The sequence below is a fragment of the Hypoxylon trugodes genome (genome assembly GCF_022578975.1).
Source record: "Hypoxylon trugodes strain CBS 135444 unplaced genomic scaffold F4822scaffold_3, whole genome shotgun sequence".
NCBI classification, from domain to species: domain Eukaryota; kingdom Fungi; phylum Ascomycota; class Sordariomycetes; order Xylariales; family Hypoxylaceae; genus Hypoxylon; species Hypoxylon trugodes.
This window is the reverse complement of record NW_026250018.1, coordinates 242,217-257,700: the sequence shown is the minus strand read 5'-3', so window position 1 is coordinate 257,700 and position 15,484 is coordinate 242,217. Positions and strand designations below refer to the sequence as shown.

At 46.8% G+C, this 15,484-nt stretch overlaps 5 protein-coding genes across 5 annotated transcripts; 4 read left to right on the top strand and 1 right to left on the bottom strand.

The window, feature by feature from the left end:
* The first annotated feature begins 447 nt into the window (after positions 1–447).
* F4822DRAFT_393448 (uncharacterized protein) lies at positions 448–4,616 on the top strand. The gene is made up of 6 exons (XM_051457297.1): positions 448–701; positions 761–1,854; positions 1,924–2,676; positions 2,723–3,528; positions 3,597–3,865; positions 3,918–4,616. Exons 2-6 carry the CDS (start codon positions 967–969, stop codon positions 4,367–4,369), a joined length of 3,168 nt encoding a protein of 1,055 aa, XP_051316306.1. The 5' UTR covers positions 448–701; positions 761–966; the 3' UTR covers positions 4,370–4,616.
* Positions 4,617–5,014: 398 nt separating this feature from the next.
* On the bottom strand, positions 5,015–7,514 carry F4822DRAFT_153515 (FAD/NAD(P)-binding domain-containing protein). The gene is made up of 4 exons (XM_051453048.1): positions 7,108–7,514; positions 6,555–7,031; positions 6,253–6,502; positions 5,015–6,182 (listed from the first exon to the last, which is right to left on the bottom strand). Exons 1-4 carry the CDS (start codon positions 7,270–7,272, stop codon positions 5,191–5,193), a joined length of 1,884 nt encoding a protein of 627 aa, XP_051316305.1. The 5' UTR covers positions 7,273–7,514; the 3' UTR covers positions 5,015–5,190.
* Positions 7,515–9,179: 1,665 nt separating this feature from the next.
* On the top strand, positions 9,180–10,108 carry F4822DRAFT_153246 (uncharacterized protein). The gene has a single exon (XM_051453046.1). The coding sequence runs from the start codon at positions 9,576–9,578 to the stop codon at positions 9,945–9,947; it is 372 nt and encodes a 123-aa protein (XP_051316304.1). The 5' UTR covers positions 9,180–9,575; the 3' UTR covers positions 9,948–10,108.
* A 1-nt stretch (position 10,109) lies between these two features.
* On the top strand, positions 10,110–11,986 carry F4822DRAFT_153257 (Nitrilotriacetate monooxygenase component A/pristinamycin IIA synthase subunit A). The gene is made up of 3 exons (XM_051453047.1): positions 10,110–10,890; positions 10,957–11,558; positions 11,620–11,986. Exons 1-3 carry the CDS (start codon positions 10,336–10,338, stop codon positions 11,897–11,899), a joined length of 1,437 nt encoding a protein of 478 aa, XP_051316303.1. The 5' UTR covers positions 10,110–10,335; the 3' UTR covers positions 11,900–11,986.
* Positions 11,987–12,840: 854 nt separating this feature from the next.
* Positions 12,841–15,138, top strand: F4822DRAFT_153225 (MBOAT-domain-containing protein). Its single transcript, XM_051453045.1, has 3 exons — positions 12,841–13,294; positions 13,356–14,820; positions 14,874–15,138. The coding sequence occupies exons 1-3, from the start codon at positions 13,122–13,124 to the stop codon at positions 14,898–14,900; spliced, it is 1,665 nt and encodes a 554-aa protein (XP_051316302.1). The 5' UTR covers positions 12,841–13,121; the 3' UTR covers positions 14,901–15,138.
* The last annotated feature ends 346 nt before the right edge of the window (positions 15,139–15,484 follow it).

Sequence of the window (15,484 nt, the reverse complement as noted above, 5' to 3'; positions counted from 1 at the left end):
GTGACAAATAATGGAGGTAAGTGGCGCTCGTAATGATTGATTGATGATGGTCACACACGGCTCGACTTGCATTCCTATGCCCATTTAGCGCCGTGGCTGACTGGGATATGAAGAAAAGGCGGCATCTTCCGTCTTTCACCGAAGCATCTAGAAGCAGATTTGCTGTAGATTGGAAGGGGGCTTCTTCCCGGCATATTTTGTTGTGAGGAAATAGGGGCAGAAATGGGGGCGATATTTTCTGTTATACGAATTACAGTTGGTAGTGGATTTTGATTGCACAAATGCATAACATTAAGCAAATTGGTATATGTCGGATTATACATGCATGAGGATGTATCAACGTATCTCGACCGGCATGCTGCATTTGGTGTAACGAGTGGCTTCTACCTACATATGTAGTAGCTGTGGCTATGAGCATCGTTATTTCGTTACCCACTGGAGTACTTTGAGATGTCGCAAGTTTAACTTTCAAATGATAACTTAAATCTACCTAGATAATTAGATTTAATATATTTTTATTTCATATTCATTCTTATCTTCATCTTCCTCTCATTTTCATCTTTAAGTTATTCTTCTTCTTTCTTCTTTTCGAATCTATGTTGAAGTTCAACTCCCTTCTTGGTCGGGCGAACTGAGGGGAAGTGTATTTCGCAGGTGCGCAATAACGCATCGTTACATTTACAGCCTTGCCAGGTACCTAGGTAACCACCATATATAACTGCAGAGTGCTTGACTGGTACTGAATCTCGTTTGTGAATAGAACCATCATTTCAACCATTCAAATTTCCAACCCCATTTTCTTTCCCTTCCTCCCAATTCTCTCATTTGTCCTTATCCTTTCCATTACAATTTACCTTCTTCAATACATCCCATATTTACTATTATATACCGTCACAGGCACTGGGTACATCTCGATGATTTGCAAGCAGGTTCCGAGCTCCTGGTATAGGAGCGAGTGTTATCAGAATGGATAGGAAAGGGGATATCAGGGCCAGCTCGAGGCCGAGTGACCTCAGCTGTTGCCCGTGGGTCGAACGTCCGCCCAGTCGGAATACCGTCAGTTTCGGTGTAACTAATTCCGCGGACCAAGACCATATCCCTATCCATCCACTCACACACTCCTCCGCCACCACCACCACCGCCGCCGCCGCCGAACTACCGCTTCCTACCCATCCTCTCTCCCGCCACCTCACCAAGTCAATGTGCAGAGCACTCGATTCCAATTCAAGATCCTTTCTGCCACAAAATCAACTCAATGCCCTTACCCCGCCATTGGTGAAAGAAGAGCTTAGAAGGGCTTTGCCCTCACTGCCCACATCTGTCCTTGATAACTACACCACACAAATCTTCGGAACCCCGATTGAAAGTTCTATTGATCAAGGATCTCTGAAGGAGACTCGGCGGCCGATCACGGCAGTATCAACATGCTTGAATGATCGGCCAGCGCCTTTCCTAAGGATATTCGCCATCTTAGTTCTCCTCGGAAAAGTAGATTGTGTGCCATCATTTATAACGGGAATGTTCACGGACTCCTTACTCCCGATTGACTATGACGGCTTCTTGGACGCATGGGCCCACCAACACAAGACCCCGTCAGCGGCAGCAACACTCAAGCAGTGCTTCAGTGACTGGACCATGTCTTCTATTGAAGCTTTTATCAGGACTCAATACGTAGTACTGAGTCCGGTAATTGGAAGACTAGATGACATTGCTCTTTACAGCTTCGCCGACAAAATTATCCTTCCATTCCTCGAGGACGACGATCCCACAACGCCGTCTACCAAAATAGGGGGGTATAGTAGCGTGCGCAAAGTCAAGCTCCATCCGTCACACAACAGCTTCAGACGAGCACAGGTATGTCAGAAAGTACCACTACTATGTTATACATTTATACATTTATACTGAATATCCACCTTTTTACAGGGGAACTCCACGTTCGCATTGAAGAGGCTACAATCTTGTCGCATCGAGGATTTCCAACGTGAGGTTACCGCTCTTAAGCACTTCGCAACCTCCTCACACCCTCACATCGTCAACATCCTAGCAGCATTCCGACATGGGGCGTCGTTCTACCTCCTCTTTCCCTGGGCCGAAGGCGGCGATCTGCGCTCGTTTTGGAAACAAAATCCTACGCCAACACTGGACAGTTCTCTCTGTCAACATTTTGCAGAGCAATTTCTCGGAATCGCTACTGCTATATATCAAATCCATTACGGACGAACAACCAAACATCAAAATAGTGCTAGTCCGGTCACTATCCCAATACAAGGGCAACATGGAGATATCAAACCTGAGAACTTCCTTTGTTTCCAAGATCACACTGACCTCGAACAACCCACCCTAGTACTGAGTGATTTTGGTCTAGGGCGTTTTCACATTCGGGAAGGAAGGCAAGACTCTAGTCGCCCAATTGGGTTTTCACCTACGTATCGTGCCCCCGAGCTTGACGTAAAGGGGACCGTGGACGAAGCCTACGATATCTGGTCCCTCGGATGCGTTTTTCTCGAGTCTATCACCTGGTTGCTTCGTGGTTGGGAAGGGGTTAAGTGTTTCGCTGAATCTCGAGCCCTCTCTACATGGTTAGCTAGCGAAGGACAACAGAAGGGCAACAGCTTCTTCTGGATTGAGGGCAAACCTGGCGCAGGAAAGACACTTCTCTCAAAAGGTGTCATAACAGTAAGATCCATGATTTTACACAAGTGATATCTGGCTAATTATGTAGTGGATCGACAAACTTGCCAGTGATAGAGAAGCGAGTCCTTTCCTCATTGACTTGCTGAACTTGACGCAGGACCATCTCCTCGTTACCGACTGGAAGGCGAGAGCTAGCAGCTCATTCCTCGTCGAAAAACTACAATGTCTTCGGCAGAGATGCTTGGAGGATCCAATATACACTGTAGCCATCCCATCGCCACGGAAACCACCGTGGCCAACCTCTAAACTCACAAACCTCCCCCAAAGCGATCTTCTAGCATTAGCTAGCCAAAAACGAATGATTCGAGCCAATATGGCCCAAACACCCAATTTTGATGATTTTGACTATCTAGATCCAATGATGGTATCACCTGAGAGTCTATGTTGGTCCAATGCCAACGAGCAGCCACATGGCGCAAATCAAGATGCAAATTTCTTCGACACCCTAGTTGATAATACACAAGCTACGGATAATGTTCCGAGCCACTACCCACCGAGTACAACATCACACCAATCTGATCAACAACCTCCTGAAGGCCCTCATGGCCGAAGACGAACTTTAGATGATGCTCTAGGTCCCAGAGATATGGGAGACCAACGAAAGAAGAAGCCACGCAAAGCGAAGGCAAATTCGGCACAAAATACCTCAAAAAATAAACGAAATTCCTTAGACTTTTCCCCCCAAAAGTCACCAGAGGTTCCCAAACCAATAGGAACAACCCAAGAGTTATTCTTTGCCTGCCCCTTTTTCTTGCGGAATCCCGCTGAATATGGTTCGAAAACTTGGAAAGCATGTATTGGATCCAATCCCGGTTGGAAACTATTCAGACTGAAGTAAGTTTCGTCGTTGTCCCCCCTGATTATAGATATCTTGATGAATCCATAGCTAACGTAAAGTACAGAGAACATATCCACCGTGTTCATTGCTCATCTAGCTATAGATGCGATCGTTGTTTGGCCGATTTCGAAGACATTTCGGATCTTAAACAACACCATCGTTCAGAGCCCCCATGTCAAAAGAAATATTTTAATGTTAACGTCGAGACTATTGACAAGGCCCAGGCCGCCCAAATTCGAAAAAAGCAACGAGGTACTTCAGATGAAGATGAATGGATAAAGATGTATCGCATCATATTCAAATTAGACTCAGATGCAGAGACGCCATCTCCATGTGAGTGAGTCAACCACGGTTACTCAGCCAATACTGATAAAATTGCCGCCAGACTATAACGATGTCCACCAAAGGCTCAACGTACAAGAAGATAGGACAGGAGGCGAAAAGGCAATCAAGACTCGCATTCTCCGTCGACTAGAGGAGAATAATGATAACGAACAAGACACTTTGGAAATGACAATTTGTCTCAAGGTTATGCAACGGTTCGAGCAACAGCCAGATGGATATTCCGTGCCTTCATACGACAACATACCATCGCTCACGTATGACCAGTCGAATAATACCCCCGCCAAGGCATGCGCTGTTCAAGGATATCCTCCGCCGACATCGAAGGATGACGCAATATCACCAAATATAGTTATCGCAAACACAGAAGACACAACCAGCGACCTTCCGTCTTGGGCGGAGTGGGAAGAAGTCTTCAGGACAAAGCAGGACATGCCGGATTATGCGAATTTCACGGACTTGGTAGGTAATGGTGAGATTTTCCCGGGGGAATAATAGGTTACCGCTTTCACTCGCTTTATCATCCCCCCTCTTTCGTTTGTTCCGTGGAATTCTTCAATCGCAGGCGTTATGTTTATAAATGGCAGCGAAAAGAGATCTGGGGAGATGTTTCTCCTTCCGGGTTATCTCATGAGTTATGACGGCAAGACAAATCCCGTAATTAGGGATAGTGCTTGACTTTTTCTATAGAATTTTATCATGGATAGGTAGTTAGGCCCAATAAATTTATTAAAAATTTTAAGTCATGGCTATTGCTGCAAGGGATAAACCAGAGTTCTTTTTGATTTCGGTAAATAACTCATTATGTAATAAGGAAGTGGAGGATGAAAACGTTTGCAAAAATCGGGAAAAATTGAGGTATATATACCTTTATTTTTCCCGGAAAAAACATCGTCAGATCACAATGGCCTCGTGGCGCAACGGTAGCGCGTTCGACTCCAGATCGAAAGGTTATCCGTTGTAAGTAGTGGATTCAAGCATCTCTAAGAGCAATTTCGAATAAAAAGTACTAATTCTTCATAGCAAATCGGGTCGGGGTCACTATCTATTCGATCAAGACTATTTCGGATTCATCCGGAGTAGCCTAAACTTTTTAGTTACTTTCTAAGTATGGTCTACTGTGTGGGCTACTGAGTAATTTTTAAGCGAGGTTTTTTTATTCCACTCCCCACGACCCCCTTTTTTTAATATTCCAAACGGTCCACAATAGCTTCAATGCCCTAAGAAAGTGTACTGACACCCACCACAATACATATTTTATAACTTGAAAGCGTAAATATCCTATATCATGAACTGCAGCTCGGCGTAGTAGCAAGCTACCTACTCTGTCCTAATAAGCCTATACGTTGAACAAACTGATACAAAGTGGCGTAAAGAAACACAATAAGGCTGATAGGCCCGAAAACAAACATTGGTATGACAGAAAGCGTGAAATGACCGAAAAATAGTTGCCTCCGTGCGACCGTATTCCAGAGCTCTGTGCTCATGAGCTCGAGCGCCCCGTCCCACTGCCATGGTCCGAGTAACCGGAACTTGGTGTTGAAATTAGCGCTGAGCGCCCATGTGAGAGGTAATTTATACCAGTACCCGCCATTGCTGTTGTTAGCATTGTCATCTCTACCATTTTGGAGTTTCCTCTTAAAAGGGGAAGGCAACGAAGCTGAGAAGCCAATACGCATGATATCTCCAAACGACGGCGCAGCCCCCATATCCATAGCAAGTTGGTATGCGTAACTCTCATGGTCAACACCATATCGGATTCGCGCATTTGATTTTACCTTAAGTTTATAATGACCTTCATCTTCCAGCCTCAACGGCGCCCCACCACCAACCCGCCCGGGAGCTAGTAAATTGAGCACCCAAAGTTGGGCTTGGAATTCGGCAAGTGGTGGTATGGCGCCTAAATTCGGCCGCACGAAACCGACGAAGCCCAAGGTGGGCTCGTCGCGCGGCCATATTGAACGGACCAGCCGACCCTCGAAGGACCGCGGATTGTGCTGTTCCCCGGGTAGGAAGGGAAATTCGTATGTGTATCCCGTGCAGAAGACGACGATGTCGGGTTTGATGATCTGGTCCTTGATGCGTAAATACTCCGGCCTTCCGTTATTTTGGAAGACCACGGTGCCGTCGGGGTTAATACGAGATGGCCAGGGCGCGAGGTCGACTTCGCGGCCACGGGTGAGTGGGATGGTGTCGGGAGTTTGGATTAGCATGGAGCGGATGCGCTCTGCTATGCTTTGTGGTCTTTGGGGTTTCCAGGCTGCGTTGAAGTAGGGAGAGAGCTTGTACCCGGATTTATTGAAGAATACTGAGTGAGTCAGCGAGGTTAGTGCCAGTATAGATAGATAGAACCCGAAAATAAGGGAGGATAAATATACTCTCGGATGTAGACCACCCCTTAGGCTTTCCCCCGATCCACTGGTCCGACCCGTCGGTGGTGCCCCATGATGTCCAAAGAATTGACTTGACGTAGCAATCGTAGTAATTCCATAGAAGATTGCTATTCCTGAGCCAGGGGTGCACGTATGCGGTATCGAAGAGGCTGGCTCGGGATACATCGATGGGGACTTGAGGGCGGGCGAGCGGACTTGGTCGCCGGAGAAAAACCAATTGCGGATTTGGATTTCTCTATGGTACATTAAATCTCAGTTATGGAGTCTGGTAAAAGTGGCATGCTTACCTTTGGTGCAATGTGAAAGCCGTTTCTATGGCACATCACGACTCGCTTCGTCGGTGAAGTGACGGCAAGGAGTGAGACATCAGCTCCGGTCTCACCACCGCCTAACACCAGCACAGTCTTTCCAGTTCCGAATTGATCTCTTGTCTTTAGCTTGGAAGAATGAAGCACTAGGGGCACTTTCTCAATGCCTTCAATCTTGGGGATACTTGGTTCGACATGTAGACCCGAGCAAACGGCTACTGCGTCACATTCCCACATGTGTTGTTCTCCTTTAAGCAGATATGCCACGGTGTAACCGCCCTCCTTTCGCTTCTCCGTGTTCTTCACTTGGCATGAAAAGGTCATGTGTGGCCATAGGTTGAAATGTGTACAGTATTCGTTGAGGTACTCCACATAACGCTTTGCGCTGAGGAAATCTGGTTCATCATCTCCGCATCGAAAATCAGAGAAACAGGTCAATTGCCTTGATGACACTAGCTATTGGTCAATGTTAGTATACTGAAAAGGGGGTATTGAATATTGGTCTAAGGTCTAAGAATATTAGACAGAATACCTCAGCATCCTCATACGTTCTTGCAAGAAACGTCCCCCCTACTCCAGCCTCAGATTCAAAGAGACGAGTTTCAATAGGTTCTGCCCCTAAAGCCTTCTCCGCAGCCAAAAGATACTTGAGCGTCACGAGGCCGGAAGGACCTGCGCCTATTATCGCGACCCGCATCCTTGCTGCTGCCTTTCCCGTGGGGTAGTGCAAGATCCGACGTGGATGATAGATCCTGTAGGGAAGACGATGTAGTCCTACAACGTGTAAAGTCGTCCATCTTTCGGGTTCAAGAGCGAGGGCATGGGCTCCCTTTCAAGTCAGAGAGATAGATCGGTTTCCATCTTGTATTGCCTAACGGGCTCACTTCCCCATGATGGCAATATCCTTCGACCACTAGCGGTACGACTTTAGACGATCACAAGGGCCTTCCTTCCTATCTTTATCCCACCTCTTTCTTATTATCTTACTTATTTCCGTCGTCGTGTCGGTTTTCATATCACCTTATGAGGGACGTGGATACTGTGTGCCGGTTACATCCACGAGCTTTCACTGTTCCGACAGCGGGTAAGCGAGACACGGGGAAGGCAAATTACAGACTACATAGTTATAATGCCTAGGCGTCTGCCAAGAAATGAGGCGCAACGACTCCTCATCCGTGCGCCATGATCTCGTTTTCCATCGGACTCGGAGTTGAATTGCGTTTGTACCCCCACATTACACCGATGATGTCTCACTTTCTAGTTTTCTTTAACAGGATGTCTCGCCCCGAGATGCAGATCCCAAGAATCCGCCTTCTTTATCCTACCCCCCTTCTGCATTTTGTTTCTCCCCACTACCTGGATTTTAGTTCTGAATCCTGCAGGCTAGGACTCCGGGTCACAAGTACACCAGTATGAGGCCCAATAGGGGAACAAACGTAGACGAGCTTAACAGGCATATTCCCAGAAGGCATAGACGGTGGCGCTTGTGGCGTCTTACAAGAAACCTATCGAAGCCGTAGGACACTAACGTTTCTAGGGGATGTTGGTATTCGCGTGGCTGCATTCATTGGCTAACAAGGGTTCGCGACTCGAGGTGGCTGCATATAGATCTGCAGCTATCACCAATTATAAGGAGTACATATTCTATGGGAGGACCGAGAGACCACAAGGGAAAGATTGAAACAGGGAAACCATACGGAAGCCCCAGGTCAGCTCTGGAATTCCTATCGAACTCGTGTCATCAATAGATGGTTTGTGGATATGCTGCTGTCGTGCTTTCGAGAACAAGATCCGTGGAGCACGACTCCGGAAATGCCGCAGACAACGTTAGAAGAAGCGGTATGCTAGATTTTGTACGTAGTGATCTACAACCATCTGTTAAATAGATATCATCGAAGTTCAGGGGGTCAAGGATTGTAAGGCACTTATCTTGGCAATTGGGAGATTGTATGTCTCCTTGACGTCGACCCTCGATTAGGGACCTAGGAGGCATTTTGTCGGATCGTGTCAACCATGATAGGCTCTCTACCTAGCTTAGATAATATTAGAACCCTTTCGATACTGCAGAGCTCCGTTATATCGTCCCACAGACTGAGTCATGAATCCGGAGAGATACTCGACGACCCGAGATGTTTCGGCTCCAAGCATATATGAAATTCAGCGGATCTAGACATCTATTATTATTATTGTCAGCTCGGAACCTGCGCCCGGTGCACTTTCCGGCCTTTGTATATGACACTCCTCTTGTGATGGATGATACCATAGTAGTATGGCCCTCATTTCTTGACGTTGTGTCGTATAGTTTTACCCACATGCAAGTAGGCAGTGGAAAGAGATAGAGAGAGAAGAAAAAGAAGAAGAGAAAGAGAAAGAGAAGAAAAAGAAAAAGGAGAAAACAGAGTGCACTTGATAGGTCCGATACATATAGGAGCTGAACCTAATAAATCACTATTAAACTCGACGGGAAGCCGCAGACAAGTCCTGTAATCAAATTGAGTTCAATAGTAGATAGTCAATCTCGCATAACGTTTGTAATGTCTTTACTAACTTTAAAGCCAACTCAATTCGTTAACTTGACAGTGTCGAGACTTCCCAACTGAATGACAACTTCGTAATATAAACCCCCCGTCCCCCCTCTCTTCCCTCTCTTCCTTTATCTTTTCTTCTCATCTCAAGATCCCCAAGCAAAAACAATACTACATTCTTCTCTCGAAGAACTATAGATACCTGCCAGGTACCATGGCATCATATCATTCTTCCTCCCTTTTCTCCTCTTCTTCATTCTCGTCTCCTTCTTTCTTTTCCTCTTCCTCCTGTTCTTCCTTCTCTTCTTCAGCTGAGAAAGACCGCGAGCTCAACGAATGGGTCACCTGAGCATCCTGCACTGGCCTCATCCGCCGGTCATACTCGCTTAGCCACCTATAGTTACTCATTCTCTCAGAGACATACTAGTACTTCTTTTCTATAACAATGTCGAAGGGGAACTGAATACACCCTTCAATGGCAATCTACGACTATCGCCAAGATCCTAGTAAAGTCCTCGGAAAGCGGCTCAAAAACAAGTTTGAGACACAAGGGGGGGGCCGTTATTTGAAACGATCATTTCTTCTCGCATTAACCGATGAAATTGGTCACGATGCGGACGTCACGGAAAATATCCCTATAGTTCCCGGCGATGATAATGACTCGGATTCTGATTACATGGGAGATATCAACATAGCTTTCATTATTGCAACTTCACGGGGAGGTAGAGGGGGTCCAAGAAAGCAGAGGAAGAAGGGGGAGTACCCTGATGATGATACGGACTCCCAATATCACGAATCGCACACAATATGGGGTTGCAATGCTAGAAGGCAACGGCCTAGTGTATAAAACCTCCGAGTCCGGCCGCTTTCGATGATTGGTATGGATTAGGTATGGACAGGATAGCTCCATCACGCAATCCGCGCGGAGCATGATGGAAGAAGAATCGGGGTAGCACCCAGATCGAGGGGTTACTATCTTCAATCGCGAGCTTTGTACTTATAGTATAGTCTGAAGGGATATAAATTGCTGGACCTGTTATATTAATGTAAAACTACGTATATACTTTCTATTCGCGTTACTGAACCATCTTGTTCAAAGGCAAAAATACAAGTTCCTTATACGCTTAGGATTGAACACCCTAGAAGCTCTTTAAGTGACGTAAATCGCACCAGGTGTAGTATCACTACCTATTGAGCGCATCGCGGCTAGGAACGGAGTTCGCAAAATAATCGAAATGGCATCGTCTGAAAATACCGGAGCTGCGGCGCCTCAGCCGAAGAAGCAATTCTTACTAAATGCTTTCGTGATGACAACACCGGGGCATTTATCACCAGGCCTATGGAAACACCCGCGCAACCGAACGGATGAGTACAACAAACTCAGCTTCTGGATCGAGCTTGCACAGCTACTTGACAAAGGCGGTTTCCATGCTATGTTCATAGCCGACGTGCTAGGCGCATACGACGTATACCGAGGCCCTGCGAATGTGGACCCGGTACTCTCATCAGGCGCGCAGTTCCCTGTTAACGATCCATTGTACACTGTTCCCGCTATGGCAGCCGCTACGAAGAATTTGATATTCGGTGTCACGGCTTCGACGACATATGATGCGCCTTATGCCATGGCGCGTCGGTTCTCAACTGTTGATCACCTGGCTGAGGGGCGAGTGGCGTGGAATATTGTGACGTCATATCTTGAGAGCGCAGCGAGGAATTTTGGGTTGGAGACGCAGATTGAGCATGATGAGCGTTACCGTATCGCTGAGGAGTATATGGAGGTTTTATACAAGGTATGTGCCAGTCCTATTAATCCGTTTTGTGGATGTAGTTACTTACTAAATACCTTATTTCAATAGTTATGGGAAAGTAGTTGGAGAGATGACGCGGTGGTTCGAGATCGCGAGAAGGGCTTATTCGCGGTAGCTGGACGAGTCCGTCCAATTGGCCACCAGGGCAAATACTTCAAAGTGCCAGGCCCGCATATCGCAGAACCCTCACCGCAGCGAACGCCGTTCTTATTCCAAGCTGGAACGTCTAAAGCTGGAGCTGAGTTCGGCGGGAAACACGCCGAGGCGGTGTTTGTAGGTGGACAGCTACCAGAACTTGTTCGCAAGTCGGTGGATAATCTTCGAGAGTCGGCTAGGCAGTTTGGACGAGACCCGCAGCACCTCAAGATACTAACAGGTATCACGCTGATCGTCGATGAGACGGACGAGAAAGCGCAGGCTAAGTACCGGGAGCTCTTATCATACGGAGATCGCGAAGGCGCGCTTGCGTTGTTCGGCGGGTGGACGGGAAACGACTTATCGGGGTACGGGGATGACGAGGATTTGGTCTTGGTTGACAAGCCGGCGATTCGATCGATTATTAGTCGCTGGTCAAGTACGGTACCAGGGACGGAAGGCCTGACGTGGACAAAGAATCGAATCGCGGAGTTCTTGACTGTGGGTGGCATGATGTAAGTGATCCCTAAGATGTAAATGCATGAAGTAGATGATGCTGATGGCTAAATTCGATAGGCCAAAAATCATTGGCAGCCCTAAGACAATTGTCGACGAACTTGAGAGATGGGCTGAGATTGCTGATGTCGACGGATTCAATCTCGCGCATGTAGTCAACCCGGGGTCCTTTGAGGATATTATCGAATTTGTGATCCCCGAGTTACGAAGAAGGGGACTGTTTAGAACCGAAGTCGAACGCGAGGGGGTTACGGCTCGGGATGTATTCTTTGGACAGCCGCATCTTCTAAGCGACCACCCGGGTCACCAGTACAAGTGGCCCGCACCCGAGGAGGCATAATGTAATAGTTTAGTGGTAATAGTGGTACACATCAAGAAACGGGAAAGTCGGTAGAGGACGTGTTGTCTCAATTCGGCAGCTCGGGTCCGATTGTTAGTACATACTTATACCTACTTATAAGCTGCAGGATCCGTATCTCGGCATTCGACATTATAACTTGGTGGTGTGGTGCATTATGGTGATAATTCACAACTAAATTCGGCACTCTTAGTTCCCGTCCGGTCCTTCAATGTTGGGTTAGAGAAGATAAACAAGTGGAAGAAATGAGAAGAGGAAAGAAATGACAATGTTGATCCTTGGAAGAAAGTCTGACGTCGTACAGACCCAATTCAATGGTTAGAGTTAAAACACCCGCCAGCGACCGTAAACCCTAGTCCTACGAACCAATGAAAAGGCTAAAATTCCAGGTTGTGACGTCAAATGTGTAACAATGGTACTAATCAATTGATTGGATTGGACTTGATATAATAGAGTGGAGTCGAGAGTGGGGTTAAAAGAGCTTCCCTCGTCAATTCTCCCCTGAAAATAGTGGAAGGCAAGGATTAATTGTAGGCTACTAGGGGGAGGTAAGGGTGCCTAGAAAGCCTCTGACGGAATTAAATCGATGGCGGCTTCAGCAGGCAACTAGATACCACCATAGGTACCACTCAGACAGCTAAGGTAGCACTGTTTCTTCCCCAATGACAACATTTTTCTTCACTAAAACATTAAACGGTCGCCTATTCCAAGTCCCTCTCTCTTCAAGTTATGAAAACCGAATAATCGTATTCGTAGATCGACCGATGCATGACGCTGGTTCGCGATATTATTACTACCATTAATCATATACATTTGTATTCGTCTCCGCATTGGTTTTATGAATTATTGAATTTATTATTATTTTTACTTTCTTTCTAATTGTTTCAACAATTCCTTATCAACACCATCTCTCTTCTTGACGAAGTGTGGTAAATCAACTGCAACCAGCTTACAACAACGCCCCGCAGAGCAAACAATATATATCCAACATATAATCCTGACTCGCCGATACCAAACCCATAGTAACCCTCATCCCCAGATATATAATCATTGGAGAGCTTACACCGGTTGCTGTCTTCCCCTTGATACTCCACCTCAAAGCTTTCGAACCCCCAAGCTTCACCATTAGCTACTATCGAAGAACTAATACATTGCAAGAGGTGGTTAAGTTAGGGGAGGCAAACGGATAGACGAGGTAGACATCATGTCTTCCACCAACGTTCAGGTGAATGGTGGCCATGATCATATTCTACGACCTCGGCCTCGAAAGCCGCAACACTCTCAAGTCGCCGAGTTAGTAAGAGAACACAGTAACACTTCCATCAATGGACAACTTGAACCACCAAACGAAGATGCTACCCCATCAGGCATGACGAGGTGAGCTATTATACTCTAAATGTCTACAGTTACCATTGCTAACCCCCAATCCCCTTCCTAGTGGTCGCTCGACACCAATCCCCGAAAACGCTCCTGCGTCAACCAAAGCTCTGTCTAGTGCACGGAAGCAAGTTCGCGCAGAACAGCGACGACGTCTCTTCCCGACCATCGAGTACGCCTCACGAGTCTCCCACTTCGATCCCCAATCCGACTACCGCGATTTCCATGGCTTCTTCAACTTATTCTGGATTGGCCTGGCTATCATGGGTATCACTACCATGTTGCGCAATTATAAGGATACTGGATATCCTTTGCGTGTACAGATATGGACGCTGTTCACCGTGAAACTATGGCATTTAGCTATCGCCGACGTCCTCATGGTCGCGAGTACCGCTATCAGCTTGCCGTTACATAAGATCTCTAGAAGTAGCAAGGGGGCACTGACATGGAGGAAGGGCGGCATGGCGATTCAGAGTATCTACCAGGTCATATGGCTAGCCTTCTGGATCGCCGTTCCCTTCGTTCTGAACTGGACATGGACATCCCAAGTCTACCTATTACTACACACCATGGTTCTACTTATGAAGATGCATTCATACGCATTCTACAATGGCCATCTGTCAGAAACAGAAAAACGACTACACGCCCTCGACGAACCCCATAACGCCTCCAAGGCTCCGGCTTACGTCTACCCCTCCGTAGACAACCCAATGGGTAAGCTAGCGCACAAGGAACTAGAAGTCGACAGCGACAACGAAGAAGATGACGGTCTAGCGCAATTGCGCGAAGACTTAGCACGCGAATTAACAAGTCCTATCGGCAACGTAACATACCCGCGCAACCTCTCCTGGGCCAACTACATCGACTACCTCCTCTGCCCAACCCTGTGCTACGAACTCGAATACCCACGCAACGAATCGATCAACTGGACATCCCTAATCGCCAAGATCGTCGCAACTTTCGGTTGTATCTTCCTCCTCACCATCATCTCCGAAGAATTCATTCTCCCCGTTCTCCAAGAATCGACCGTGCGTCTAGATAACACATCCTCGGTTCTCGAGACGCTACTTATCCTCGCCGAGACTATGTCCTGGCTTCTATTCCCTTTCATGCTAACATTCCTACTCGTCTTCCTCGTCATCTTCGAGTACGTACTCGGCGCCTTTGGAGAAATCACGCGCTTCGCCGATCGACACTTTTACAGCGACTGGTGGAACAGTACCGATTGGATGGAGTTCAGCCGCGAGTGGAACGTCCCCGTCTACTCTTTCCTACGCCGTCACGTATACGCTACTTCAAAGCCCAGCGTCGGTCGTAGTTACGCTACTATCATCACCTTCCTCATCTCCGCCGTCGGCCACGAGATCGTCATGGCCTGCATCACCAAGAAGATCCGAGGTTACGGTTTCGTGTGTCAGATGTTGCAATTACCTATCGTCATGCTCCAACGCACTAAATGGATCCGTACGCATAAGACGGCGAATAACGTATTGTTTTGGTGTAGTATGGTTATGGGGTTGAGCTTGGTAAGATTTGCCCCCAGATCTATACCTCGGTTTAGAAAACTAACGGGAAATAGATATGTTCGCTCTACGTGCTTGTTTAATCCGAGCTTCACTTGCGACGTTGTATTGGAATATTCTGCATACGGTAGGCAGTTTGAAATTCATAAGAGGAACTTCTGAAGTTGGAAAAGAAGGTCTACATCAACTATACGAGGTATCACATACACATTGGAGAACACCTAGGCATATCGTCTTGAAATGCCGACACCATACCATATTGTCAGGTATGAATTGGTCTTGTATTATTTTGTATTTGCATTTGCATAGTCCAGATATATACCCCTGCTCTCTTCATCGATAGGTCGGATATGAAGTAGATTGAATACATTCATAATATTTACTCGTCCTGTTGCATTCTCTTCTACCTAGGCGCTGATCATATTCAGTGGGCAACGGAATTTATTTCCAATTTACACAAACCAAGACATGGGGTGAAAGGGATCGTCTTGTGAGTTCTCCTTTTCACGCATTCTCCACATCTCTATCATTCAAACCACCAATAATCTAAAAACACCCAAGAAGCTTGTTGCTCTTCGCATATACTGTAGTCTCGGGCTTCGGGTCGCATTTCGCGTTATTCTTATTCGGTTATGGAGGCGAGTGCCACGTGCGTGCTGTCGAAGTT

Coding starts and splice junctions, on each gene's coding strand:
- F4822DRAFT_393448 (XM_051457297.1), top strand. CDS start 967: ATGGATAGGAAAGGGGATATCAGGGCCAGCTCGAGGCCGAGTGACCTC. Junction 3,529..3,596: donor TGGAAACTATTCAGACTGAA/GTAAGTTTCGTC, acceptor CGTAAAGTACAG/AGAACATATCCACCGTGTTC. Junction 3,866..3,917: donor TGCAGAGACGCCATCTCCAT/GTGAGTGAGTCA, acceptor AATTGCCGCCAG/ACTATAACGATGTCCACCAA.
- F4822DRAFT_153515 (XM_051453048.1), bottom strand. CDS start 7,272: ATGCGGGTCGCGATAATAGGCGCAGGTCCTTCCGGCCTCGTGACGCTC. Junction 7,032..7,107: donor GAACGTATGAGGATGCTGAG/GTATTCTGTCTA, acceptor ATTGACCAATAG/CTAGTGTCATCAAGGCAATT. Junction 6,183..6,252: donor GGGGTGGTCTACATCCGAGA/GTATATTTATCC, acceptor TGACTCACTCAG/TATTCTTCAATAAATCCGGG.
- F4822DRAFT_153246 (XM_051453046.1), top strand. CDS start 9,576: ATGGCAATCTACGACTATCGCCAAGATCCTAGTAAAGTCCTCGGAAAG.
- F4822DRAFT_153257 (XM_051453047.1), top strand. CDS start 10,336: ATGGCATCGTCTGAAAATACCGGAGCTGCGGCGCCTCAGCCGAAGAAG. Junction 10,891..10,956: donor ATATGGAGGTTTTATACAAG/GTATGTGCCAGT, acceptor TTATTTCAATAG/TTATGGGAAAGTAGTTGGAG. Junction 11,559..11,619: donor TTGACTGTGGGTGGCATGAT/GTAAGTGATCCC, acceptor TAAATTCGATAG/GCCAAAAATCATTGGCAGCC.
- F4822DRAFT_153225 (XM_051453045.1), top strand. CDS start 13,122: ATGTCTTCCACCAACGTTCAGGTGAATGGTGGCCATGATCATATTCTA. Junction 13,295..13,355: donor ACCCCATCAGGCATGACGAG/GTGAGCTATTAT, acceptor TCCCCTTCCTAG/TGGTCGCTCGACACCAATCC. Junction 14,821..14,873: donor TGGTTATGGGGTTGAGCTTG/GTAAGATTTGCC, acceptor AACGGGAAATAG/ATATGTTCGCTCTACGTGCT.